The following is a 27678-nucleotide window of genomic DNA, read 5'->3' as shown; positions in this document are numbered from 1 at the left end:
TCACGCAGATGAGCAGGGACCCTGGGCATTTTTTGTTTGGTGTTGTCAGAGTCAATAGAAAGGCCTCTTTAGTGTCCTTAGTTTTCATAACTGTGACCTTAATTGCCTACCTGTCTGTAAGCTGTTAGTGTCTTAACGACCGTTCCACAGGTGCATGTTCATTAATTGTTTATGGTTCATTGAACAAGCATGGGAAACAGTGTTTAATCCCTTTACAATGAAGATCTGTGAAGTTATTTGGATTTTTACGAATTATCTTTCAAAGACAGGGTCCTGAAAAAGGGACTTTTCTTTTTTTGCTGAGTTCAAATTGGTGTTTTATTTTCAATAATAATTCATTTTTAATCTTCCACTTTGACATTAGAGTATTTTGTGTAAATCTTTGACAAAAAAAATTATAATTCAATTTTAATCCCACTTTGTAAAACAAAGTAGAAAAAGTCAAGGGTGTGAATACTTTCTGAAGGCACTGTAAGTGTGTTGTTAGACGCTTCTTTGCCCTTCTGTGTCACTTTATACACAGAAGATCTCCGTTAAACATAGAATCCAGTTGTTTATTGTTCTCTTTGTGGACGCCGCTATCTTTGGAACAAAGTTGACTACTAATACAAAGTTGCCAATGTCTTTGCAATTGAACAAGCGATGGATAAATGAAAACCGAGATGTCTGCATTAAAAATATATACAGTAGACCCCCAGCTAACAGCATTCTCACGATTTTAGAGACGTTCCCTTAAGAGTTTCAGTAGGTCATTACCTAAAGTTTTCATAGGAATGTTCCAGTGATATGAAAGCACTGTTTCCATAAAACCATACCCTAAATGTTAAAAAGAACTTACCCATAACGTGGTTACCATTTTCTCAGAATATTCCGTATGAATGTTCAAGACGTGTTTCATTGGAACCTTGCAGGAATATTCCTGTGTCTAATTTTGAGGGTTAGGATAATATTCCGTCAACATCATACCAAACATACACAGAACATGGTTGCTATGTTCTCAGAATATAAGATATTAATCTTCAAGACACATTTTGTGTGCCGGACCCCTTACTCTTCATCATCTAAATCCTCCCCCTTGGTCAGATCCTCTACCACTTCAACCTCGACTTCCAATACTACGCCAACGACAACCACATCTACCTAAGCAGCAAATCCCTCCTCAACCTAGCCTGGTACGAACCATCTTGATCTCACGAGCTTACATCAGGATGGTTTGTACGAGACTAGGCTTTAACCTACACATAGAACTGCATTTCCTGGCCATCTTGAGATAGCGAGTCAGGGGTCCTCAAGTTCAAGACTTTGTTCTCTCCATAGAAAAGCTACAAACGCTTAGCTTACCTCACTGTACTCACTACTTCCCTTGTTTGTTGTGATTGAATGGCAAAGACACCCCCAAGAAACACCCAAATCAAACCACACCCCCAAGGTAACTATTTCTTAGCATTTCTTAACCAAGCTTCAAAACAAGGCCAAATCAGGAAGTTCAGTCGCTCTTTGACAGTTAAAGATTTCCACTAGCTTTCATGGCCACAAAGTAAAAATTGGCAAAAAAAAATAGCTTTTGGTCTTAATTTAATATAAGGTTAGCAGTGTGGGGCCTCCCGAGTGATGCAACAGTCTAAGGCACTGCATCTCAGTGCTAGAGGCGTCACTACAGACCCGGGTTCAATCCTGGGCTGAATCACAACTGGCCGTCATAGGGAGTCCCATAGGGCGGCGCACAATTGGCCCAGGGTTATGAGGGTTTGGCCGGGGAGCTTTACTTGGCTCATTTCGTTCTAGCGACTCCTTGTGGCGGGCCAAGCGCCTGCAGGCTGACCTCTGTTGTCAGTTGAATAATGTTTCCTGACATGTTGTTGTGGCTGGCTTCCGGGTTAAGTGGGCAGGTGTTAAGAAGCATGGTTTGGCAGGTCATGTTTAGGGGGACTCATGGCTTGACCTTCAATTCCCAAGCATGTTGGGGAGTTGCAGCGATGAGATAAAAATAAAAAATAAAAAGGGGTTAGCAGTGTGGTTAAGATTAAAAGAAAATATGTAGAAATGGGCAGGCATAATTAGACATAATTATGACTTTGTGGCTCTGTGACAACCACAGTTAAGGGCATGTTCCTTTGCTCAGTCGGTGGATTGTGCAGTCGCACATGACATATTTAGAGATTCCTATTTTATACACAAGTCTGACAACCAAAGTAGCCATGACTGCACATATGTAATAGAAGTCAACGTACAATGCCTTCAGAAAGTATTCATACCCCTTGAGTTATTCCAGATTTTGTTGTGTTCCAGCGTAAATTCAAAATTGATTCAAATTTATTTTTTTCTCACCTATCTACACACAATAGCCCATAACGACAAAGTGAAAACATGTATAGAATGAAATTCAGAAATACCTAATTTACTTCAGTATTCACACCGCTGAGTCAAAACTTTGCACCTTTGGCAGCGATTACAGCTGTGAGTCTTTCTCGGTACGTTTCTTTAAAAAATTCTTCAAGCTCTGAAGTTGGTTGTTGATCATTGCTAAACAGTCATTTTAAAGTCTTGCCATAGATCTTCAAGGCAATTTAAATCAAAATTGGAACTAGGCCACTAAGGAACAGTCAACATCGTCTTGGTAATCAACTCCAGTTTATATTTGGCTTGTGTTTTAGGTTATTGTCCTGCTGAAAGGTGAATTTGTCTCCCAGTGTCTGTTGAAAAGTAGACTGAACCAGGTTTTCCTCTAGGATTTTGTCTGTGCTTAGTTCTATACATTCTAGTCTTTGCATACCCATAACATGATGCAGCCACCACCATGCTTGAAAATATAAAGAGTGGTACTCAGTGGTGTTGTGTTGGATTTGCCCCAAACATAACGCTTTGTATTCAAGACAAAAAGTTGATTTATTTGCCACATTTTTTGCAGTTTTACTTTACTGCCTTATTGCAAACAATATTTGTATTCTGTACAAGCTTCCTTCTTTTCACTCTGTCATTTAGGTCAGTGTTGTTGAGTAATTACAATGTTGTTGATCCATCCTCCATTTTCTCCTGTCAAAGCCATTCAACTCAAACTGTTTTAAAGTCACCATTGGCATGGTGAAATCCCTGAGTGGTTTCCTTCCTCTCCGTCAACTGAGTTAGAAAGGACGCCTGTATCTCTGTAGTGACTGGGTGTATTGATACGCCATCCAAAGTGTAATTAATAGCATCACCATGCTCAAAGGAATATTCATTTTGTTCACCCGTTGTACTTTTGCAGATGTCAGTTGACAAATCAAAATCTGATTTCATATAATAATATATGAATATATGATTTCATATAATAATATATAAAAACATAAGCCTTTCATTCTAGCCTTCTTGTCAGTATACAGCACATACCCACTCATTCTCAGAATATAAAAATATATGTAAGACAAATTAAACAATACTTACAGCATTCATTAGAATTCCCATAATGAAATTGTTGTGAAATTGTTGTGAAAGGAATTATTGGTTCCTTCCACAGTGGCTCTGGAAACGGTATTACAGATAACTGAGAAACATACAGGAAGTAATGAACTACAGAGTCACACTGTAGTCACACCTTTCACATCATATGTAAATCATACACTGTAGTAGTCTACTTTGCCTCCAAAATGTTTGGAAAATCATGATATGATCTTGAAAGCCTACTTCTGATTTTTTACTTCCGTCATGTTGCTAGCTATCCCAATGATGACTACTATGATTAGTAGATAGTGATAGAGATAGATATGATAGAGACTTGTGTGCACCGAGCAAACATAACAGACCGAAGACCTGAAAGACGGGACTAGATTGATAATAGAGATTCATGATTTGTGATCAGGGTCGTGCACAGACCTTTGATGGAGCAGGTTTTAAATTCAAAGTGTTCTACTTCTCCTTTTGCCAAATTCACCATTATTAATTGTTTTGCATAGGCCTTCATTTTCAGCAAAAACACATCACACATTGTAGGCTAATGCACAACTCGTCGGTCCTCACAAATGGGCTATTGCAGCAGACGACCACACCGGGTTCCATTCCTACCAGCAAGAAGAAGTGGCTCCAGTGGGCACGCAATCACCAACACCGGACAATCGAGGAGTTGAAAAACACTGCCTGGTCCGACCAATCCGGAGTCCAAGACTTGGCGTAAGCAGCATGAGTCCATGGACCCATCCTGCCTGATGTCAACGGTACAGGCGGGTGGTGGTGTACCACTGTCCAAGCTACAGCAACTGCATGATGCCATCGCGTCAGCATGAACAACATCCCTGTGGAAAGTTTCTGACCTGTAGTATTCATTCCCCGAAGAATTCATACGATTCTGTGTTATATAGACTTATTAAGGAAAGGTCAAGGACGGGGGGAGGGTGCGTGACTTTAAAAATGGCAACATGACGCTCTCCGCTCTCCTGGTGTCTCAAGAGGGGGATAGGGCTGGGGAAAAAATAACAAAGTAATTCCACCAATCGAAAGGAGGGGAAAAGGGCAGGCACTTCAGAACCCCTAGGGTCTCTATCTGTGCCTGTTTACGGTCATACCTACAGAGGAGATGATTCGACACAAGACCTTTACCTGACCATGTGACCTGACTCCTGAACATAGCCTATAATTAAAGCCCAAAGCATCTCCTTGTCGCGGTCAAATGGTCAGGAAAACTCCTGGCCCTATAGTGATGATTTATGATAGAGAATTCTCTCTCTCTCTCAGAATCCAAGTCTTCATCTTGCTGAGTGGTCAGAGAGCAAACACAAACAGGTAGAATGTGAAGATGGTATCTGTACCGCTCTCCATAGCTGTCCCTTTAAATGTTCTCTTTCATTCAGTTTGTTTGTTGTGATGGTGTTGAAAAAGGGTCTCTCAATGTCTTCCTCCCTTCATCCATCCCGTCATCTGTGGGTGGTTAGTGGGCTGCAGTATAGGACTGGATGCCTCAGTCTTCCGCAGTCTGGGACTATTTATTAATTAGTTATTCGGAACCCTGTTAGCTGCTTCTCTTCCTAGGATCCACTATGTACGGACTATATTGTCTCCACCCCCAGACCTGGCAGTGTGACATAGAAGACTCATTGGGAACAACAGTCTTGTTTCATAAGGTAACGCATTCCCTCAGGTTCATTGTGCGGGAAAATGTCACAATTATTAGTTTGTGGGGTAAATGTTTGTAATGGACTTAAGTCTTTCTGTCATCTCTCTCCCCGGGCGCAGGTGTACATAGTGGCTACGGCAGTGGTTGGCCAGGCCTCTCTCAGACTACTATTCCTTGGACGATGATGATGAGTACGGGCGTGAGGTCCATCATCTTCTTCAGCATCTCCATGATGTCGTCGTGACCCTTCGCCCCCTCAATGAACTCCTCTAGGGTCAGCTCACCTGAGGGGGGAGGAGGGGACAAGTCAGGGGTCAACTCACAATAACCTCCAGGAGGACAGACAGGTGGTGACTCTTACCCTCTCCGTTGATGTCGATCTTCTCGAATATGAGCGACACAATCTCCTCTGGGGTGACATCCTGGTTCCGCGTGATGTCCTGGATTGCCTGAGAGAGAGAGAGAGAGAGAGAGAGAGAGAGAGAGAGAGAGAGAACCATTGGGTAGGAGAGAGAGAGTGTGAAACATCTGTTAATTGCTTGAATGCAATTCTTGAAACAATGTTGTCGATTTTCAAAACAGTTGATACAAGACACAGAAATCCCTAAAAACTGCAAATGCATGAATCAAAATAACATATTGCCTAAAAAACTATTATTACAACCACAAATATCTATTGGAAAAGGCTAGCAAAACAAAGTGTTAGTTTGTCTTTAAAAACATGCCACCATCATCATAGATTTATTTTTCAATCTATTCAATCCGCATCATGGAAATTCAGCACTACAGCAGGAGACTGCATTCACGACAAGCGCTGCTTCTTAGGGGTGTGCCGAGTACTTGAACAAAACAAGTATCGCAACGGATATGCAGCATTTTTGGAATACGATTATGACAAGTATTTTTTGTATTATCCGTGATCGCAAAAAAGCTAAATTCAGCTGCAGTGTGAAGCGCTGTGTGCTCTAAACCACTATTGGCTAGTTCTTCTGCCTGTAAAGAAACGGGCGGGGTATCGGTTGAGCCTGCTGCAACGGGATTGGATTAGAACAAGCCGCTCTTATTTTCCACCATAATTTGCAAATTCATTCATTAAAAATCCTATAATGTGATTTTCTGGATTCTTTTCTCATTTTGTCTGTCATAGTTGAAGTGTACCTATGATGAAAATTACAGGCCTCTCTCATCTTTTTAAGTGAGAGAACTTGCACAATTGGTGGCTGACTAAATACTTTTTTGCCCCATTGTACATAACAAAAAATATAAATGCAACATGCAACAATTTCAAAGGTTTTACTGAGTTACACTTCATAGAAGGAAATCAGGGTCCTAATCTATGGATTTGACATGACTCGGCACTGGTGCAGTCATGGGTGGGCCTGGGAGGGAATAGCCCCCCCACCTCTCAGACGATCCCGCAGGTGAAGAAGCCGGATGTGGAGGTCCTGGTTACACGTGGCCTGCGGTTGTGAGGCCGGTTGGATGTACTATCAAATTCTCTAAAACAACAATGGAGGTGGCTTATGGTAGCGACATAAACATTATATTCCCTAGCAGCAGCTCTGTTGGACATTCCTGCAGTCCGGATGCCAATTGCACACTCCCTCAAAACTTGGGACATCTGTTGCATTGTGTTGTGTGACAAAACTGCACATTTTAGAGTGGCCTTCCAGTGGGTCAGAAGTTTCCATACACTAAGTTGACTGTGCCTCTAAACAGCTTGGGAAATTCCAGAAAATTATGTAATGTCTTTAGAAGCTTCTGATAGGCAATTTCCAAATGCCTGAATGTACCACATTCATCTGTACAAACAATAGTGCGCAAGTATAAACACCATGGGACCACGCAGCCGTCATACCGCTCAGGAAGGAAATGCCTTCTGTCTCCTAGAGATGAATGTACTTTGGTGCGAAAAGTGCAAATCAATCCCAGAACAACAGCAAAGGACCTTGTGAAGATGCTGGCGGAAACAGGTACAAAATTATCTATATCCACAGTCCTTTATCGACATAACCTGAAAGGCCGCTCAGCAAGGAAGAAGCCAATGCTCGAAAACCGTCATTAAAAAGCCCGACTACGGTTTGCAACTGCACATGGGGACAAAGATTGTATTTTTTGGAGAAATGTCCTCTGGTCTGATGAAACAAAAATAGAACTGTTTGGCCATAACGACCATCATAATGTTTGGAGGAAAAAGGGGGAGAACACCATCCCAACCGTGAAGCACGAGGGTGGCAGCATCATGGGACTGGTGCACTTCACAAAATAGATGGCATCATGAGGTAGGAAAATTATGTGGATATATTGAAGCAACATCTCAAGACATCAGTCAGGAAGTTAAAGCTTGGTTGCAAATGGGTCTTCCAAATGGACAATGACCCCAAATATAGTTTCAAAGGACAACAAAGGGAAGGTATTGGAGTGGCCATCACAAAGCCCTGACCTCAATCTTATAGAACATTTGTGGGCAGAACTGAAAAAGCGTGTGCGAGGAGGAGGCCTACAAACCTGACTCAGCTACACCAGCTCTGTCAGGAGAAATGGACCAAAATTCACCCAACTTATTGTGAGAAGCTTGTGGAAGGCTACATGAAATGTTTGACCCAACTTAAACCATTTAAAGGGAATGCTACCAAATACGTATGTAAACTTCTGACTCACTGGGAATGTGATGAAAGAAATAAAATCTGAAATAAATCAATCTCTCTACTATTATTCTGACCTTTCACATTCTTAAAATAAATTGGTGATCCTAACTGACCTAAGACAGGGAATTTTTACTAGGATTAAATGTCAGGAATTGTGAAAAACTGTGTTTAAATGTATTTGGCTAATGTGTATGTAAACTTCCGACTTCAAATGTGTAACATGAGCTGCTCAGTATGTGTAGGTAATCCTTTCTAACATGGCTTTTTTTAAAGATATTACGAAAAACTGCAAAAGTGTTGTTAAGGCTCTCCACTTTTCACATAAGGCTGTTGTATAAAACACCTGTCTCCAGATTACATCTTCAAACTAAGGGCATCCATGGCATCTGTGACAGCGAGGGAGAAGCGTTCATCCATGTATTCAGGTAAGAGATTCTAGCTGGCTACATTTTCAGATATTACATGTTCCTCATTATGTCAGAAATTACATTTCATTGCACTTTAAAGAATACTGTTAGCTAGCTAGCTAATGTTAGCTGGCTGGCTTGCTAGCTAACATTACGTGTATGATCTGTGTAGTGTATGATCTGTGTGTTGTTTAGTACACTACCATATTCACTCTGTTTAGCACATGGCCTCACATGTGAATCCTTAAAGAGATGGGTGGGGCTAAGGCCTAAGAGAGTGTAAATGATGCTGAATGGGTGTAGACAAAGGAGAACTCTCCAGTAGGTGTACCAAAATATTTAAGTGCCATTTTCTCAAAAAAGGGTCATCAACTTTCAAAGCAGAATTACCTTCCCATTGTTTGTTAACTATGGTATGATATACCATTTTCTAGCTCTGAGTCTACTTCTATCCAACGTAAAAAACACAATTTAAAATGTTGCTACATAAGACCGAATCAAGCCAGTCAGTCACATTTTTTTTCTCATATTGACTCCATACATTATGTAAGGTGTTGATAAACTACCTAAACAGCTACAATGAAAATAGTGTTGTATGAATCCTCAAGCATGTTAGTGTGCATGTATTCACAAAACACACGGTAGAAATTAAAACAATAAATCCCTTATGTTCCTCTTTCCCACCCTCTCCTTTCCCCATTGATTCTCAACAAGATCTCACAGTTTCACATCAAAATTAGACATTCATCCATGTTTCTCAAACTTCAAATTTCAAAGTTGTTTTCCGAACATCAAATTTCGAAGTGTTTAAGTTTAGGCGTTAACTCTGAATTTTTAAGGTTAGGGTTAAGTTCAGGCATTAACTCTGATTTTTAAAGGTTAGGGTTAAGTTTAGGCATCAACTCCAAAATCTTAAGGTTAGGTATTAACTCTGAATGGTTAAGGTAAGGGTTAAGGTTTGGGATAGGTTTAAAACAAACATCTTAAAAACAACTTTCTATCGCTGGATTCAAACATGCGATCTTTTGCCCCAGTGGCAGATGCACATGCCCATCCACTATCCCTGTCCACAACGCCCTAGCAAAACTAAAACCTACTAGGTAAGTGCTCACTGTTGCCCCTAGTGTCCGATTTTCACATCATCTCCCCAATGTCCTCAGAAATGTCTAATACTGACTTGTGTCACGGGAGACCTGGCTGTTGATGTTTCCCACATGAATCTGTCCTGTAATGTTGCACAGGTGAAAGACAACCTTATTGGTGCTTCCGTAGTGGCCACTCCCTTAAATGTAGGTTATTGGTCAGTGACTATGTCTCTATGCAATACAAAGAGAAAATATATATATAGTCTTGGACAGACTTGGCCCAGCAACATTGCAGTTATTGACACACTCAAACCGGTGTGCCTGGCACCTACTACCATACCCTGTTCAATGGCACTTAATTATTTTTGCTTGACATTTCACCCTCTGAATGACACATACACAGTCCATGTCTCAAGGCTTAAAAATCCTTCTTTAACCTGTCTCCCCCTTCTTCTACACTGATTGAAATGGATTTAACAAGTGACATAAATAAGGGATCATAGCTTTCAATTGGATTCACCTTGTCAGTCTGTCATGGAAAGAGCAGGTGTTCTTCATGTTTTGTATACTCAGTGTACTTTGTATCCCTCGTTTACTCAAGTGGTTCCTTTATTTTGGCAGTTACTGGTATGCCTACTGTCGGGAAGGACGCCGTTTGGGCAGCATGCGGGACAAAACCAATGGCCCAGGGTCTATGATTTCTTAATCCCGCCCTGTTCACAGTCCCCACCTTTCATGAGATGTTGTTTTGTACACAGTGTATTTGTCCATGCTATGTACAGTCAATTAGTATAATTCATGTTTATGAAGTAAATATAGTGATTATTATTATGCAGTCCTGTCTAGGGCTGGTTCTACCTTCTGAGATAGATGAGACACTTCTAAAGTATACATTAATCATTTGTCCTGGCCAGCGTGATAGGTCTACTTCTTGTTTGTTGTTTTAACCCAACGGAAAGGAATAGGTTATCCCTCTCAGGGTCAATAACAAGACAAAAACAACATAAAAAGCACTTGCCATCACTGTGTTTATTTAGAATCAAATGAATTTGATTATTAGGCATCATTATAGTATATTAAAGAGAGATATTTGTTCAACTCTCCATATAATAATTCTCCAATTAAATAAATGCAAACAGATGCAGGCCTATGGAGTAGCCTACAGCCTACTGGAGTAGCCTACAGCTCCATTGTGCTGCACACAAACAATAGAGCCAAAGCGACTACGTCCATTTAGTCACTTGATTTTTCAGAGTTTATCGGCTACATGTGCAGTTGGCATAGCTACATTTCCTGTATATTCCTCCTTGAGATTCAGTTAATAAATTAATTTTTATATAATTGTCCACCAAAGAGCTGGAACTAGTAACTGAATGGTGCATACAGTCGCTTGCGAAAGTATTCACCCCCTTGACATTTTTCCTATTTTGTTGCCTTACAACCCTGGAATCAAAATAGATTCATGGGGGATTTTTATCATTTGATTTACATAACATGCCTACCACTTTGAAGTTGCAAAATATTTTTTATTGTGAAACAAACAAGAAATAAAACTAAAAAACTGAAAACTTGAGCGTGCATAACTATTCACCACCCCCCCCCCCCCCCCCCCGGTCTGTGAGTTTTGGTGGGCGGCCCTCTCTTGACGGGTTTGTTGTGGTGCCATATTCTTTATAAATTATAAATAATGGGTTTAATGGTGCTCCGTGGGATGTTCAAAGTTTCAGATATTTTTTATAACCCAACCCTGATGTGGACTTCTCCACAACTTTGTCCCTGACCTGTTTGGCGAGCTCCTTGGTCTTCATGGTGCTGCTTGCTTGGTGGTGCCCCTTGTTTAGTGGTGTTGCAGACTCTGGGGCCTATTATTTGCTCACTGTTGTGAAAATTACGGTAATAGGTTTGTGCTTCGTGTCCCGGGGTTCCCCACTCTGGAAGGAGAGGGAGGTATCCCCATTCCATGTAATCTTATTCATTATATTCTAAAAGGTCAAACTGGTCATCAACACTCCTACTCTGAGAAACTTTATGAATACGGTCCCAGATTCTCTCCCTCTCGAGAAGTGCGTCATCATCCCATCATTCGCCGTAACATATGTGAGGAAGAAAACTGATTATATATTCTATTAATCCAATGTACTTTTGTGTTAAAAAGAGTAATATTCAAGTACATATCAATCTACACATTTTGTAATGACTAGAAGCATTTTAAACTTTTTTTTGCATGCCCTAAAGGGATACTTAAGGAGTTTGGCAATGAGGCCCTTTATCTATTTCCCCAGTTAGATTAACCATTTAAAAAATATATATATATGTGTTTTAGTATGAAGGAAGTTAGAGGTAGTTTCGTGAGCCAATGCTAAGTAGCATTAGCACAATGATATTAGCATGCTAGCAGATACCATAGACTACCAGTCATTATGCTAACGCTAGTTTGCAACTACCATCAAACTGCACTAAGTGACATAAAAATTGTATCCTCGAGTTCATCTGACCCAGAGAAGTAGAAAAAGAGCCTCATTGCTAAAATCACGAAGTATCCCTTTAATACAATTATTTTATCCATAGAAGTGAGAAAAAATATGCTTGTGCACTGATAATCACACCAAAGCACACAAAAGAAGGCATTAATGATCCGAGTAATGAAAGACGGCACTTCTAAAAGCATATTTCCCACTATAACCTGGAGTTAGTGGCAGGCACATGATCAATATCCACTTTTGTGCAGTAACATGGATGAAGCCTGAGCTGGAATGTGAAGCTAACTGAAACTGGATAGCTTTAGAAAATCCTGAGCAGGTCTAACTAGCAACGTAGTATACTCCTCTGGCGTTGACATCTCCCTACACACATGGACACATATACAGTGTAGGGTCCAAAAGTATTGACACCCATGATAAAGATCAAAAAATGACTGTATAAAATAAATAATTCCAATACTGAGCTATATTGTATGCAAAAAATGAAATTATATCATTTTATACTAATACAGTTGCTCAGAGAAAAAGATAGTTTAACAAGTAATGTTTTGTTTCTCTAAAAGGTAGGGCTCAAAATTATTGACACCCTTTTTCAATACCTCACCTTGCGAGGATAGCGCCTTTTTCTAAAATGTTTTATGAGATTGGAGAACACATTGGGAGGGACCATTCCTCCATACAGAATCTTTCCAGATTCTTGACATCCTTCGTCTGTGCTTATGGACTACCCACTTCAATTGAAACCACAGGTTTTCAATGGACTTCAAGTCCGGAGACTGATATGACCATTGCAAAGTTTTGAGGTCAATTAAACATTTCTTTGTGACTTTTGATGTGTGCATGGAGTTATTGTCTTGCCCGAAGATCCACTTGTGGCCAAGTTTCAGCCTCCTGGCTGAGGCAACCATGTTTTTGGCTAAAATGTCCTGGGACTGTACCGTACCTGCCCTAAGCTCTCTCCTGCCCCTGAATTTGTCCTGCTAGGTGACCTAAACTGGGACATGCTTAAACCACCTGGCCAGGTCCTAAAGCAATGGACTCCATAAATCTTTCTCAGATTATTACCAATCTCACAAGGTATGACTCCAAACACCCAGAAAAGGCTACTCTCCTTGATGTCATCCTCACGAATATTCCTGATATGTATCAGTCTGGTGTTTTCTGTAATGACCTTAGTGATCACTGTTTTACAGCTTGTCTTCTTAATGTCCGCTCAGTTTAAACGACCTGTCCTGATTTGCTTGCTAAAAAACGTTTATGCACAAGCCTTCCTTCATTGCCCTGCATTGTAAATTGGTATAGAATCAGCTTGATACCGCTCTGTCGAAGATGCTTGGAACTTATTTTTTTATATTTTCAATGGTATTGTTAACAGAAAATTTGAATAAAAAACTGGTTCAGCCCCTGTTTCAACCGTGATCTCGCAAAGTTACTCTACCTCAATAATTCAATTTGGTAAAAGGCTCAGCACTTGCATACTCAGGCTGACTGGCTCTCGTTCAGGCAAATGAGAAATAAGTGCACTCAGTCTGTCCGGAAGGCCAAAGTTAGTTACATTAAGGAGCAGTTCTCCCTCTGTGGGTCTAACCCCAAGAAGTTCTGGAAAACAGTTAAAGACCTGGAGAATAAACCCTCCTCCTCACAGCTGCCCATGTCCCTTAATGTCGATGATGTGGTGTTTACTGACAAGGAGCACATGGCTGAGCTCTTTAATTTCCACTTCATTAAGTCAGCATTCCTTTTTGACTCACTGCAACCTTAAAGGTCCTAAATGATGTCCCCATTGCCCTTGACTTGAAGCAATGCTGTGCTGCTATTTTTATAGACTTTTATTGACCATTCCATTCTTGTGGGCCAGCTAAGGAGTATTGGTGTCTCTGAGGGGACTTTGGCCTGGTTTGCTAACTACCTCTCTCAAAGAGTGCAGTGTATAAAGTCAGAACATCTGCTGTATCAGCCACTACCTGTCACCAAGGGAGTACCTCAAGGCCCGATCCTAGGCCCCTGCGCTCTTCTCAATTTAAATCAACAACATTGCTTAGGCAGTAGGAAGCTCTCTCATCCATTTATATGCAGATGATACAGTGTCCTACACTCAGCTGCCCCCTCCCCGGATTTTGTGTTAAACGCTCTACAACAAAGCTTTCCTAGTGTCCAACAAGCTTTCTCTGCCCTTAACATTGTTCTGAACACCTCCAAAACAAAGGTCATGTGGTTTGGTAAGAAGAATGCCCCTCTCCCCGCCAGTGTTATTACTACCTCTGAGGGTTTAGAACTTGAGGTAGTCACCTCATAAAAGTACTTAGGAGCATGGCTAGACGGTACACTGTCCTTCTCTCAGCACATATCAAATCTGCAGGCTAAGGTTAAATCTGCACCTGGTTTCCTCTATTGTAATCGCTCCTCTTTCACTCCAGCTGCCAAACTAACCCTGATTCAGATGACAATCCTACCCATGTTAGATTACGGAGACTTAATTCATAGATCGGCAGGTAAGGGTGCTCTTGTGCTGCTAGATGTTCTTTACCATTAGATGTTCTTTACCATTTACCATTACCTGCGAAAAACACTCAAACTGGACAGTTTTATCTCCATCTCTTCATTCAAAGACTCAATCATGGACGCTCTTACTGACCGTTGTGGCTGAAGTATTGTTGTTTCTACCTTTTTGCATTTGTGCTGTTGTCTGTGCCCAACAATGTTTGTACAATGTTTTGTGCTGCTACCATGTTGTGCTGCTGCCAAGTTGTGCTGCTGCCATGCTATGTTGCCGTCTTAGGTCTCTCTTTATGTAGTATTGTGGTGTCTCTCTTGTTGTGATGTGTGTTTTGTCCTAGATTTTTATTTTTTATTCCCAGCTCCCGTCTCAGCAGGAGGCCTTTTGGTAGGACGTCATTGTAAATAAGAATGTGTTTTTAACTGATTTTCCTAGTTAAATAATGGTTAAAAAAATGTTTTTAATTATGACGCCAGGGCCCCAAGACCAGTGGAAGCAAAACAGCCCCATAACATCAGAGTTCCACCACCTTATTTTACAGTAGGTATGATATTTTATTCTGCATAAGCATCTTTCCTTTGACACAAAACCCAGCACTGGAGTGCGTGGCCAAAGAGCTCTTTTTTCATGTCAGCCAACAAATGTAAATACCTGGAGTTTGCTAAACAGCATTGGCACTTGAATTGGAACTGGTGCTACGGTCAGATGACATACAAATATAACTCTTTGGCCATGCACACCAGTGGTGAGTTTTGCAAGTTGAGGAAGCTAAACTCCTAGGTATAACATTGGATGGTCAATTGTGACTGACTTTCTTGATTCAATCTTATGTAGCAAAATTTGAAATTGTGTTTTTTACATTGGATAAAAGCAGAGACACAGAGCTACAAAATGGTATATCATACACTGCGTTTGAGGAACAATATGAAAAAAATTCTGCTTTGAAAGTTGATCAACTTGTAACCCCACTTTTGAGAAAATGGCCTTTGAATGTATTGGTACCAACTGGAGAGCTCATCTTTGTCTACACTCACTCAGCATCGTTCACATCCTCTTAAGCTTTAGCCCGATCTTTAAGGGTTGATCCGAGCGTTCTGTACTAGCAACAGCAGTCAAGCACCGAAGCTAATTGGCTAACTTGCTAGCTACTTCCAGACACAAATTAGATAACAGCTCACTGAACATTACTCGCCCTAGCAGAGCTGGCTAGGCTGTTTTTATCTTATCCAGAGCGTTGGTGGCTACAACTGTGCTGTCAGATTGTCAGTTTGTAAATTCAGAGGGTTGCGCTCTCGGAGCATTCAGAGAGCACACTGGACGCACTGGCCGAAGAATAGGGTTGATCCATGTGTTCTGACCTCACAATGGTAGTCAAGCACCCAAGCTAACATTTGCTTGCTTGCTAGTTACTTCCAGACACAAATGAGAGAACACCCCACTCTGACCATTTTACTCGCCCTAGCAGAGCTGGTTAGGCATTTTTCATGTTATCCAGAGCACTGGTGACTGTAACTGTGCTGCTGGCAACAATTGAATTACACTTTTTTGCCGCCGTTTACTGACACCGGCCATATAACAGGTGTTGAGCGTTCGTAAATTCATCAGTTATTCTGCGCTCTGGCACACTCAGACGAGAGTGCTCTGAAATCGTAGATGGCCCGACTGAATTTACGAACGCACCTGAAATGGTACTTGCATAGTGGAGTCTTTTGTTAAGACATGTAGCTAGGTAAACAATCAACCACAATCCCAACTCTTGACGTTACTACCCTCCATGAATCTGCAGGTAGCAAACCAACCAGGTTGAATGTTAGCTAGCTAACATTAGGCTATAACTAGCCAAGAAAATGGCTCTGACATATGAATAATACGATCATACACGTAACGTCAGCTATAGCTGGCTGGCTCGTTAGCTAACATCACACTTTCATTTGAAATTAATACGATTTTGTCAAAATTAGAAACGTAATTTCTGAAAATGTTGCTAGCTAGACTAACTCATATACATCATGGTTGGACGCTTCTCCCTGTCACGGATGCCATGGTTGCTTCCCTTAGTTTGAAGATGTAATCCAGAGACAGGTGTTTTCTCTATCTCCTTAGCTATCTTACTCTAATTCCACTGATTTCAAAGCTCGGTCCTCGTGAAAGTGGAGCGCAACACTTATGCAGTTCTACTAAGCAATATATTTTTTAAAAGACAGAAGCGTGCTATATGCCATACCAATCTGAACTCATCTCTCGGCATGTCCAGCCCACTCATTATCTCAGGCAATGATAGCTAGCGGGAAGGTTGCTGCCTTTTTCTGTGGCTAAACCAACTGGACTCATAATTTAACAATTGTATTTGTATTTACAGATGGCATACAAGTTTGTTATTAAGGCACATGAAAGTTCACATGTTCGAGAAAGCATTTCTGGCAACAAAAAAAAGGCATTTTGATGAATAAAAAAGATTACGTTCAAATGGCTCTCATGTGACCCGCAACATACGCCTAGTTTCCTGAAACGAGTCACAATTATCATGGTCAAGTCATATTGACAAAGTTGTTGTGAAGATGTGGAGGGGTATATCTATGAATTTGACACAGATCAACTGTACTAGTTGTTCAGGTGGTCCCATTTTGATTACTGTCTATTAATATGGTCAAGTGCAGCAAAGGAAGACTTAGCAAAGCTGCAGCTGGCTCAAAACAGAGCAGCACGCCTTGCCCTTAACAGCACATACCAAACTAACATCAACAACATGCATGACAGTCCTTCATGGTAGAGGGTTGATGAGAGATTAATTGCTTCTCTTCTATTTATGAAAAATATGATTTGCATAATCAAATAACATTCAGCTCAAATACCCAGCAAGACATGCTACCAGAGGTCTCTTTACATTACCCAAGTCCAAAACTAATTCACGGCAACGCACAGTATTATACAGAGCCATGATCGCATGGAACTCCCTTCCATCTCCAATTACTCAAGCAAATAGCAAAAATTCTGGTGTATTTTGAACATTGAGACAGGGCTCCTGTAGTTAATAATATAATAATAATAACAACATTTATGTAATTATATATATTTTTTTGCATCTTGGGCTCAGCCCGACTCGCACAACTGACCAGTCACATTTATTTATTATACCGTTTTTTTTAACTTATCAGTTAACCAATCAAGCCAGTTACCCAATGGGCCCCCTAACTCCTTACCTCCCCCCATCTGACGATTAGCAGAGCGACAGCAGCAGGTTGCCTACACTAATTTAAAACGGGCTCCTGAGTCCTCCTATGGTTGGCAGTTGCAGTAAAAAACTATACAAAATATATACTACATAAATACTATACAGTATACTGTACATACAGTGCACTCTGAAAGTATTCAGACCCCTTGACCTTTTCCACATTTTGTTATATTACAGCCTTATTCTAAAATTGATTAAATAGTTTTTTCCCCCTCATCAATCTACACACAATACCTCATAATGACAAAGCAAAAACAGTTTTATCTTTTACATTTGCTGAAATATCGAATTTACATAAATATTCAGACCCTTTACTCAGTACTTTGTTGAAGCACCTTTTGGCAGCGATTACAGCCTTCTTGAGTCTTCTTGAGTATGACGCTAAAAGCTTGGCACACCTGTATTTGGGGAGTTTCTCCCATTCTTCTCTGCAGATCCTCTCAAGCTCTGTCAGGTAAGGGGTGTCTGTTGGAAGGTGAACCTTCGCCTGAAGTCCTAAGTGCTCTGGAGCAGGTTTTCATCAAGGATCTCTCTGTACTTTGCTCCAGTCATCTTTCCCTCGATCCTGACTAGTCTCCCAGTCCCCGCCACTGAAAAACATACTCACAGCATGATGCTGCCACCACCATGCTTCACCGTAGGGATGGTTCCAGGTTTGCTCCAGACGTGATGCTTGGCATAAAGGCCTGATTGGTTGAGTGCCGCAGAGATGGTTGTCTTTCTGGAAGGTTCTCCCATCTCCACAGAGGAATTCTGGAGCTCTGTCAGAATGACCATTGGGTTTTTGGTCAACTCCCTGACCAAGGCCAACTCCCTTCTCCCCCAATTGCTCAGTTTGGTCTAGGAAGAGTCTAGGTGGTTAAAACTGCTTCCATTTAAGAATGATGGAGGCCACTGTGTTTTCGGGGACCTTCAATGCTGCAGAAATGTTTTGGGACCCTTTCCCAGATCTGTGCCTCGACACAATCCTGTCTCGAAGCTCTACAGACAATTCCTTTGACCTCATGGCTTGGTTTTTGCTCTAACATGCACTGTCAACTGTGGGACCTTATATAGACAGGTGTGTGCCTTTCCAAATCATGTCCAGTCAATTTAATTTACCACAGGTGGACTCCAATGAAGTTGTAGAAACATCAAGAATGATCAATAGAAACAGGATGCACCTGAGATTAATTTCAAGTCTTATAGCAAAGGGTCTGAATACTTATGTAAATAAAGTATCAGTTTCTTTTATGAATTTGCAAACATTTCTAAAAACCTGTTTTTGCTTTGCCATTATGGGGTATTGGTGTGTAGATTTATGTTTTTTTTAAATAAGCTGAATACGGAATACTTTCCGAGTGCACTGTATATACAGTGTACTGTATATTATATATTACACGCTGAACAAAAATATAAACGAAACATGCAACAATTTCAAGGATTTTACAGTTCATAAAAGGAAATCATAAATGCAGTATCTGATGTGACCTCCATCGCAACACATCTCTTTCGCATGGAGGCTGTTGATTGTGGCCTGTGGAATGTTGTCACACTCCCCTTCTATGGCTGTGCGAAGTTGCTGGATATTGGTGGGAACTGGAACACGCTGTCATTAACGTCAATCCAAAGCATTCCAAATGTGCTCATTGGGTGACATGTCTAATGAGCATGCAGGCCATGGAAGAACTGGGACATGGAATTGTGTACAGATCCTTGCGGCATGGGGCCATGCATTATCATGCTGAAACATGACGTGATGGTGGCGGATGAATGGCACGACAATGGGCCTTAGCATCTCGTCACGGTACCTCTGTGAATTCAAATTGCCATCGATAAAATTAAATTGTGTTCGTTGTCTGTAGCTCATGCCTGCCCATACCATAACCCCACCGCCACCATGGAGCACTCACAACGTTGACATCAGCAAACCGCTCACCCACACAAAGCCATACACGCTTTCTGCCATCTGCCCGGTACAGTTGAAACCGGGATTCATCTGTGAAGAGCACACTTCTCCAGTGTGCCAGTGGCCAGCGAAAGTGAGCATTTTCCCACTGAAGTCAGTTGCGACGCCGAACTGCAATCAGGTCAAGCCCCTAGTAAGGTCGACGGGCACACAGATGAGCTTCCCTGAGATGTTTTCTGGTTCTTTGGTTGCACAAAACCACAGTTTCCTCAGCTGTATGGGTGGCTGGTCTCAGAGGATCCCGCAGGTGAAGTAGCTGGATGTGTATATCTTGGACTTGCGTGGTTACACGTGGTCTGCGGTTTTGAGGTCGGTTGTACATACTACCAAATTCTCTAAAACAACAATGGAGGTGGCTTATGGTAGAGAAATTAACATTAAATTATCTGGCAACAGCTCTGGTGAACATTCCTGCAGTCAGCATGCCAATTGCACGCTCCCTCAAAATTTGAGACATCTGTGGCATTGTGTTGTGTGACAGAACTGCACATTTTAAAGTGGCCTTTTATTGCCCCCAGCACAAGGTGCACCTGTGTAATGATCATGCTTTTTAATTAGCTTCTTGATATGCCACACCTGTCAGGTGGATCGATTATCTTGGCAAAGGAGAAATTTGTGCACAACATTTGAGAGAAATAAGCTTTTTGTGCGTATGGAACATTTCAGGGATCTTTTATTTCAGCTCATGAAACATGGGACCAGCATTTTGTGTTCATATTTTTGTTCAGTATAGAATCTATGGTCTGAGGGGCTTTGTACCTTTTCCCTTTCTATCACTTCTAACTCTATGGTCACACCACCAATGAGGTCATTCCACCAATGAGGTCACAGCATGGGAGTTCCTTCCTGTCTCTCTCTGTGTGAGGGAGGGATTAGTTGAGCTCATCTCCAAAGATTAAATAAGTGGCCTTGTTTCGTCCAATTTCAAATTCAATCCAACCTACTTCTTTAAATGAATCTCCCTAGATGCCTTCTATTTTGACCGTTTCAAATTAACATTTGAGGATTAGATTGGATGCCATTCAACTTTTTCCAGGAAGTTGTTAAATTAACCATTACTTTTATGTCATGGGAAGTCACCAACCTGGTGTTTTTTAACGTTTTTAAGACATATTGTTGATTAATGTTTAGAAGCCCTGATAAGCAGTGTTGTTGCACACTATTTGCTGTGCATATGGTTAGCAAAATAGAATAGATTTAACCTTGCATGGTGATGTCACCCTGTCTTGAAGTCAACTAAGGCTAAGCTAAGCCTCTTGCAGCATGCTCTAGTCATGCATACAGTAGGTTTCCTAGTGCTGATGGGAGCATGGTAAAGAATCCTGGCAGGCCTCGTACATCCAACAAATACCTGTCCATTACCTAAATGATTTACTCAATTAGCATAAGACTTGACTGCTTTAGATGTGTAGCTTACATTACCGTGAATATTGTCTCCAACTCATCCTTGTCGATTTTCCCGTTGCCGTCCTGGTCAAACAATTTGAAGTACCACTTGAGTTTCTGGTTGATTTCTCCCTTCAGCATCAGGCTGATGGCTGCGATGTACTCTACAAAATCTATGTACCCGTCCTAAAACAGAGATAGAGAAAGGGTGAAGAAAGGTACAAACAGCAATACTTTTGCATGACATTGCAGCCAGTTTGTCAAAACAATGTCTCCTCAGTGCACAGAATAATATATTTGATTTAATATATCCCACCTGCTGTAATTACATATATTTGATACATAGAGCCATACTGTATATCTAAATATATCTCTGGACACATGGTCTTAGGGACACTGGATGCACCATAAAGTTTAACCTAGTTTACCTACTGTAGGTGGGTGTGGTGTCATGTCCTGGGTTTACCCGTGTCATGTCCTGGGTTTACCCGTGTCCTGTCTGTCTTGGTCAGTACATCCGCCCACAACCCACCCCTGACGACAGCACCACCACTAAAGCTCTCTCCATCTGTACGAAGCTTTCCATTGAGCCCTTGCCAACTAAATGACTTAGCTAATGACACACTTCAAGAACGGCACACTTAGATCACTCACCCGGTGGGAACAACCCCTGAAGGAGGAATCCCACATAGTTTATCATACCAACATGTCCAGTCTGGTCTGGACATTGTAAACTGAAACCGAAAAGAAAAAAAAAATTCTCTGCAGTGTGTACTTTACTACTCTTCCATTGTTAGCGTACTGTAGGTCAATTAACCGTAGTCGGGTATGATCCCCAGATTACCTACAGTACATACGTAGTTAAGGTAATTAGCAGATTTATCTATTAAGTGTCTTTCTGTGATAACGTTAGAGCTATGTCACTCCCTCAACACGCAAATTTAAAGATCACAATCGCTGCTCCTACGTCTACTCAACAGTTTTCATGTCACAAATTCTATTCCATTTGCCTGGGTGCCAGGCTGTTTTTGCTCTCTTGCCAACTCCTTATGGAATTGCAATGTGGTCTCAAGGCAATTCATATTATTCTGTATGTAAATCTGTAACACTCCTTTTAGAATGATATGTTACATTAGGAAAGTAATAGCTGTAGAACAATACCATATGAATTAAAGTAGGCGGTCATTGTAAAATAAGAATTTGTTCCTGACTTGCCTAGATAAATAAAGTTGAACACTGAACTCTTCATTGAGACAATCCAAGAGCTAGGCAATGACACATTTTCATTTGTGCCAAAATCAAAATGAAAAAAAGTTATCTTGCAAATTCAAGAGGCTATGGTGTGAAATAGGCTTTAGGAAATGCAGTCTTTATTTTACTACTTATGGTTAATGCCATCTTTGGTGTGCACCACCTTTTTTCCCACTCATATCGATATTTTTTATTATTCGTCATACAGAAGTGCTACATTGCATGAAGTTTAAAATACATTCTGTCATTGTGTAATATATTTTAACATTACCATTTTTTAACACACAGAAATAAAATGTATAAAATAATTCATCAGATGTCTTTTTCAAATGAAGGTGATGATGATGCAATCTTTGTTAGAGGGAGCTTGATTTAGTTGGGCCTCAACTGGCGGATCAGCAATTTCAATCAGGCTAAGTGGGTTAGCCTACCCTGGATGAAGCAATTTAGTTCTGAAGGATTCGTTGCAATAGAAATGTCCCTGGCTAAAATATGAGCCACTCTCCCCAACCAACCTCTCTATTTGCCTATCTGCCTAAAGTAACTAGACCATTGGTAGGTATCATACGTCTTGGAGGTGCTCAGAAATACATGAAGTATATTTTGTATTGCTCTGAGGCCAGCCTGGGAATTGTCATGCCAATCATTTTGTTTAGCTTGACAATGACAATGGAGTAGGCAAAAGCACAAACAGATTTGCAGTGGTGTGAAGTACTTAAGAAAAAAATATTTTAAAGTACTACTTAAGTTGTTTTTGGGGGGGGGGTATCTGTACTTTACTATTTATATTTTAGACAACTTTTACTTCACTACATTCCCAAAGAAAATAATGTGCTCCATACATTTTCCCTAATACTCAAAAGTACTTGTTACACTTTGAATGCTTAGCAAGACAGAAAAAAATGTCAAATTCAAGAGAATATCCATGGTCATCCCAACTGCCTCTGATCTGGTGGACTAAAATCCATGCTTCTTTTGTCAATAATGTCTGAGTTGGAGTGTTCCCCTGGCTATCCATGAATAAAAAATGTAATCGTGCCATCTGGTTTGCTTAATATAAGGAATTTGAAATGATTTATACGCAATGATCGGGTCGTGGGCACTAAATCCAACCCAAGGAAAACTGTTACGGTACCCTTCATTCTGTGACATGTTTTTCTTAATATTCTCACAAATCTCAGTTTTGGATGAGACTGACTTTATGACAAACATTATCCTATTTACACGTTGTACTACATTTTGACTCGAGAATAAATGTTTCTGTCAAATATTAATGCCACATAAGCTGTTTTCTACCAAATAAGTTGTTTATTGTCTTCAAGTTGCATTAACTCAGCTCATTCCTCACACATTCTCCTACAGAAATTACACCACACACAAGTCTACTTAGAACACTATAAACACACACAGGCTCCGCTGAGGTATATTGGCCCTACACAGTGGCTCTGTAAGCACATTGGCGTGTGTGAGCCAATGGAAGCTCCTGTTCTCTCAGCTGATGGTTCAGCTCTTAGCCCTATATCAAAGCATGTTAGCATATTAGTGTTATAAGTGGCTCTGCCATCTTCCACCTCTCACATGCTATAGTCTACAATTGAAAATGTCATGCACTCCAATGCATTAAAAAAAATGCACTCCAATGCATTAAAACTGCGGATGACAGCAATTGCATCTCTGCATCCAACTCGATAGTGCAGTCTGCAGAAAGAAACTATGGCACACTTACTGTAAGGTCCTGCAAGCCTGAGTGCTAGTCAATTTATGCCCACTGCTTTTCATTAATTGTTATGCTAAACACACCATGCATAAACAGATCTGGGACCAGGGACCTGCAGCTCCAGTGAAAGCTAAGCAGACTGAGTGAGAGACAAAAGAGACAAAATAATAGAGAGAACTTAGAATGTGGCACCTGCAGTAACTCCAAACTCAAGACTGACCCAATTCCCCCTGCTCTTCTCCCAACATGCAGTATAGAATGTCAAAATAAAAGTCACAATGTCACAATAGCGGTCCCACATTAACATACACTTGAAATGCATTACTTATATTGGCTTTATACCATCCTAATGCACTGTCACTCCCAGTCCCTCTATAAACGTGTGTGTCTTCAGCATCATCATGATCATCTCACCCCGTCCATGTCGAAGGTGAAGAAGACTTGGTCCACGTAGCTGGTAGCGTTCTCGTTCATCCCCCGCAGACCCAGCATGCCCTTGAGTTCGAACAGCGTGATGAGTCCTGACGGAGACTCCTTCATAAACTTGTTGTACCAGTGGTGCATATCCTCTGCCAGGATATCATCCAGGTTAGAGCCGTGGTTCCCCATATCTGAGAGGTGGCGCCGGGCTGAGAAGAGGGATGGTCGATGGAGCCTTCTGAGGGATGAGTACTAGTTACCGGAAAGCTGGGCTGAGATCAATGACCTGTAGAGGTAGAGTAGAGCCCTTTTTCTCTGGCTGACTATGCTGTCACCCTTTTGGGTGAGATGGGGTAGTTCTGCTGGATTAGGTTGGGTTCTGGAGAGCTGATGGATGCAGAGGTCCTGAGGTTCACCCGTAGAGAAGGTAGGTTGCTAGGGGACTGAGAGAGCTGCAGTCCCTGTCCAACTCCCTGGCTCTGTGTCCCTCAGAGAACCAAGAGACAGAAGAAAAGAGTAGAGAAGATGTTGCAATGTTGCGTGAGGAGCTGCGTCCTGGCTGCGATCAGTCTCTCCAGTCTGGCCCTGTACAATACAGTATGGGACTTCAGGAAGGACAGAGAACAGGACTCTTTAAACCTCTTAGTGTTGCTGCAGGACACAGAACAGGAGGGAAACACTTTAAATAACACCCTAATGAGATAACCAACCCATCCCAACCCCCTGCTAGACTTTGACATGCAAGGGAAGGACGGGGTACTGGCACTGAAACAGGGGTGATTATATAACTAACTGGCTACAACAACTGGACACAGAAGCTCCCCTCTGCTCTGCTCAGAGACATGACCTTCCGTCTCTACAGACCAAACAGACAAGACAATAACAGGAAGACATAAGACACGGAGACAGGTACAAGGAGAAAGACCAGACAGGGAGACAGACCAGACCGGGCAACAGGGCATCAGATATAGGGAGAGAGACCAGACAGGGACACAGGGAGACAGGCACAGGTAGACAGACCAGACAGGTAGACAGACCAGACAGGGAGACAGTCCAGACAGACCAGACAGGGAGGCAGTCCAGACAAGGAGACAGTCCATACAGTCCAGACAGACCAGACAGGGAGGCAGTCCAGACAGTCCAGACAGACCAGACAGGGAGGCAGTCCAGACAGTCCAGACAGGGAGGCAGTTCAGACAGACCAGACAGGGAGACAGTCCAGACAGACCAGACAGGCAGAATGGGAGACATACCAGACAGGGCAACATGGAGTTAGTCCAGATAGAGAGACAGGTACAGGGAGACAAGTAGACAGGTACAGGAAGACAAGACGACAAGTACAGGGAAATAGGTAGACAGACCAGACATGGTCAAAGACAAGACAAGGACACAGGTACAGGAAGACAGACCAGACAGGGAGACAGAGCAGACATATAAGGGAGCACCCCTGTCCAAGTTAACAATGTTATGAATTACAGTAATCAGGCTGTTCCTAGAGGACCAATCAGTGCTTGACCTGGAACAAACGTTACGTTATGGATACATAATGGTGACATTATGACATAGGCCAAAGGTTATGACATTATGACAAAGGCTTATGTTAAAAGGTCAAATGTTGTAAGGTTATGGTGTTCTATATTATGTTGATGTAATGGGGACAAAATGGTGATGTTATGGTGATGTTATGGGGACGTCATGTTGATGTACATAAGATTACCTTTAACAGAGAAAGCATAAAGTATTATCTCTTCTTCCCAGTCTAGCCCCGGTGCATTATTGAACTAACTGAAGGCACGTTATTCAGCCACTCTTGAAGGAAAATGGCATCAAGCCTCAGAGTGCTGATCTCACACGAGGTGAAAAGGTGAAAGAAGTGCTGATCTCAATGCAGGGAAAGGTGAATGGTCACAGTTGTGACCTTGATGAAGTTGATGCTATAACAACAGCCTGTGGTCAAACAGAGTAAGTTCTCAACTGAAGATGTTTGTGATCCTACTCTTTCAGCACACACCCCAACTCAGCTCTCAGATGATCCCTATGGGATCCTTGTATCTGGATTATAATCTTCCTTTTGATTTAATCACATCTGAACCTGGGGGGTTCCTCATGGCCAGGGATAGATATTTCACTACAGGAATCAGAAATTGTAGAATTATACTTACGTTTGAAGCAGGAAACTGTAGGTGAGAGAGGAGAGAGAGGAGAGGGTGCGGGGGTGAAATACACAGCAGATGTTATTGCGAGTGTAGCGAAATGTTTGTGCTTCTAGTTCCGGCAGTGCAGCAATATCTAACAAGTAATCTAACAATTCCACAACACCTACCTAATACACACAATCTAAGTGAAGGAATGGAATAAAAATCTATAAACTTAGCAAAAAAAGAAACCTCCCTTTTTCAGGACCCTGTCTTTCAAAGATAATTCGTAAAAATCCAAAAAACTTCACAGATCTTCATTGTAAAGGGTTTAAACACTGTTTCCCATGCTTGTTCAATGAATCATAAACAATTAATGAACATGCACCTGTGGAACGGTCGTTAAGACACTAACAGCTTACAGACGGTAGGCAATTAAGGTCACAGTTATGAAAACTTAGGACACTAAAGAGGCCTTTCTACTGACTCTGAAAAACACCAAAAGAAAGATGCCCAGGGTCCCTACACATGAACATGCCTTAGGCATGCTGCAAGGAGGCATGAGGATTGAAGATGTGGCCAGGGCAATAGATTGCAATGTCTGTACTTTGAGACACCTAAGACAGTGCTACAGGGAGACAGGACGGACAGCTGATCATCCTCGCAGTGGCAGACCATGTGTAACAACACCTGCACAGGATCGGTACACCCGAACATCACACCTGCGGGACAGGTACAGGATGATAACAAAAACTGCCCGGGTTATACCAGGAACGCACAATCTCTCCATCAGTACTCAGACTGTCCACAATAGGCTGAGAGAACCTGGGCTTGTAGGCCTGTTGTAAGGCAGGTCCTCACCAGACATCACCGGCAACAATGTCGCCTATGGGCACAAACCCACCATCGCTGGACCAGACAGGAGGCCTGTACACTGAGGCCTGTACTCTGGAGCGAGATCGATTTGGAAGTGAAGGGTCCGTCATGGTCTGGGGCGGTGTGTCACAGCATCTTTGGACTGAGCTTGTTGTCATTGCAGACAATCTTAACGCTGTCCATTACAGGGAAGACATCCTCCTCCCTCATGTGGTACCCTTCCTGCAGGCTCATCCTGACCCTCATAGCAGCGAAGAGCCCGGATCTCAATCCCATTGAGCACATCTGGGACCTGTTGGATTGGAGGGTGAGGGCTAGGGCCATTCCCCCAAAAAATGTCTGGGAACTTGCAGGTGCATTGGTGGAAGAGTGGGATAACATCTCACAGCAAGAACTGGCAAATCTGGTGCAGTCCATGAGGAGGAGATACACTGCAGTACTTAATGCAGCTGGTGGCCACACCAGATACTAACTATTACTTTTGATTTTGACCCCCCCCCCCCCCCCTTTGTT

The 27678-nt window shown here is 41.8% G+C and overlaps 1 protein-coding gene across 1 annotated transcript; it reads right to left on the bottom strand.

Annotated features, from left to right (window-relative positions):
• Window positions 1-286: 286 nt before the first annotated feature.
• guca1d (guanylate cyclase activator 1d) lies at window positions 287-24343 on the bottom strand. Its single transcript, XM_021563256.3, has 4 exons — window positions 24149-24343; window positions 20803-20952; window positions 5445-5532; window positions 287-5367 (listed from the first exon to the last, which is right to left on the bottom strand). Exons 1-4 carry the CDS (start codon window positions 24341-24343, stop codon window positions 5243-5245), a joined length of 558 nt encoding a protein of 185 aa, XP_021418931.1. The 3' UTR covers window positions 287-5242.
• Between the last annotated feature and the right edge of the window lie 3335 nt (window positions 24344-27678).

Source organism: Oncorhynchus mykiss, chromosome 15 (genome assembly GCF_057628025.1).
Source record: "Oncorhynchus mykiss isolate SJ-2025 chromosome 15, ASM5762802v1, whole genome shotgun sequence".
In the NCBI taxonomy this organism is placed as follows: domain Eukaryota; kingdom Metazoa; phylum Chordata; class Actinopteri; order Salmoniformes; family Salmonidae; genus Oncorhynchus; species Oncorhynchus mykiss.
Note: the sequence above shows the minus strand (reverse complement) of the source record. Positions and strands in the feature narration are given on the sequence as shown.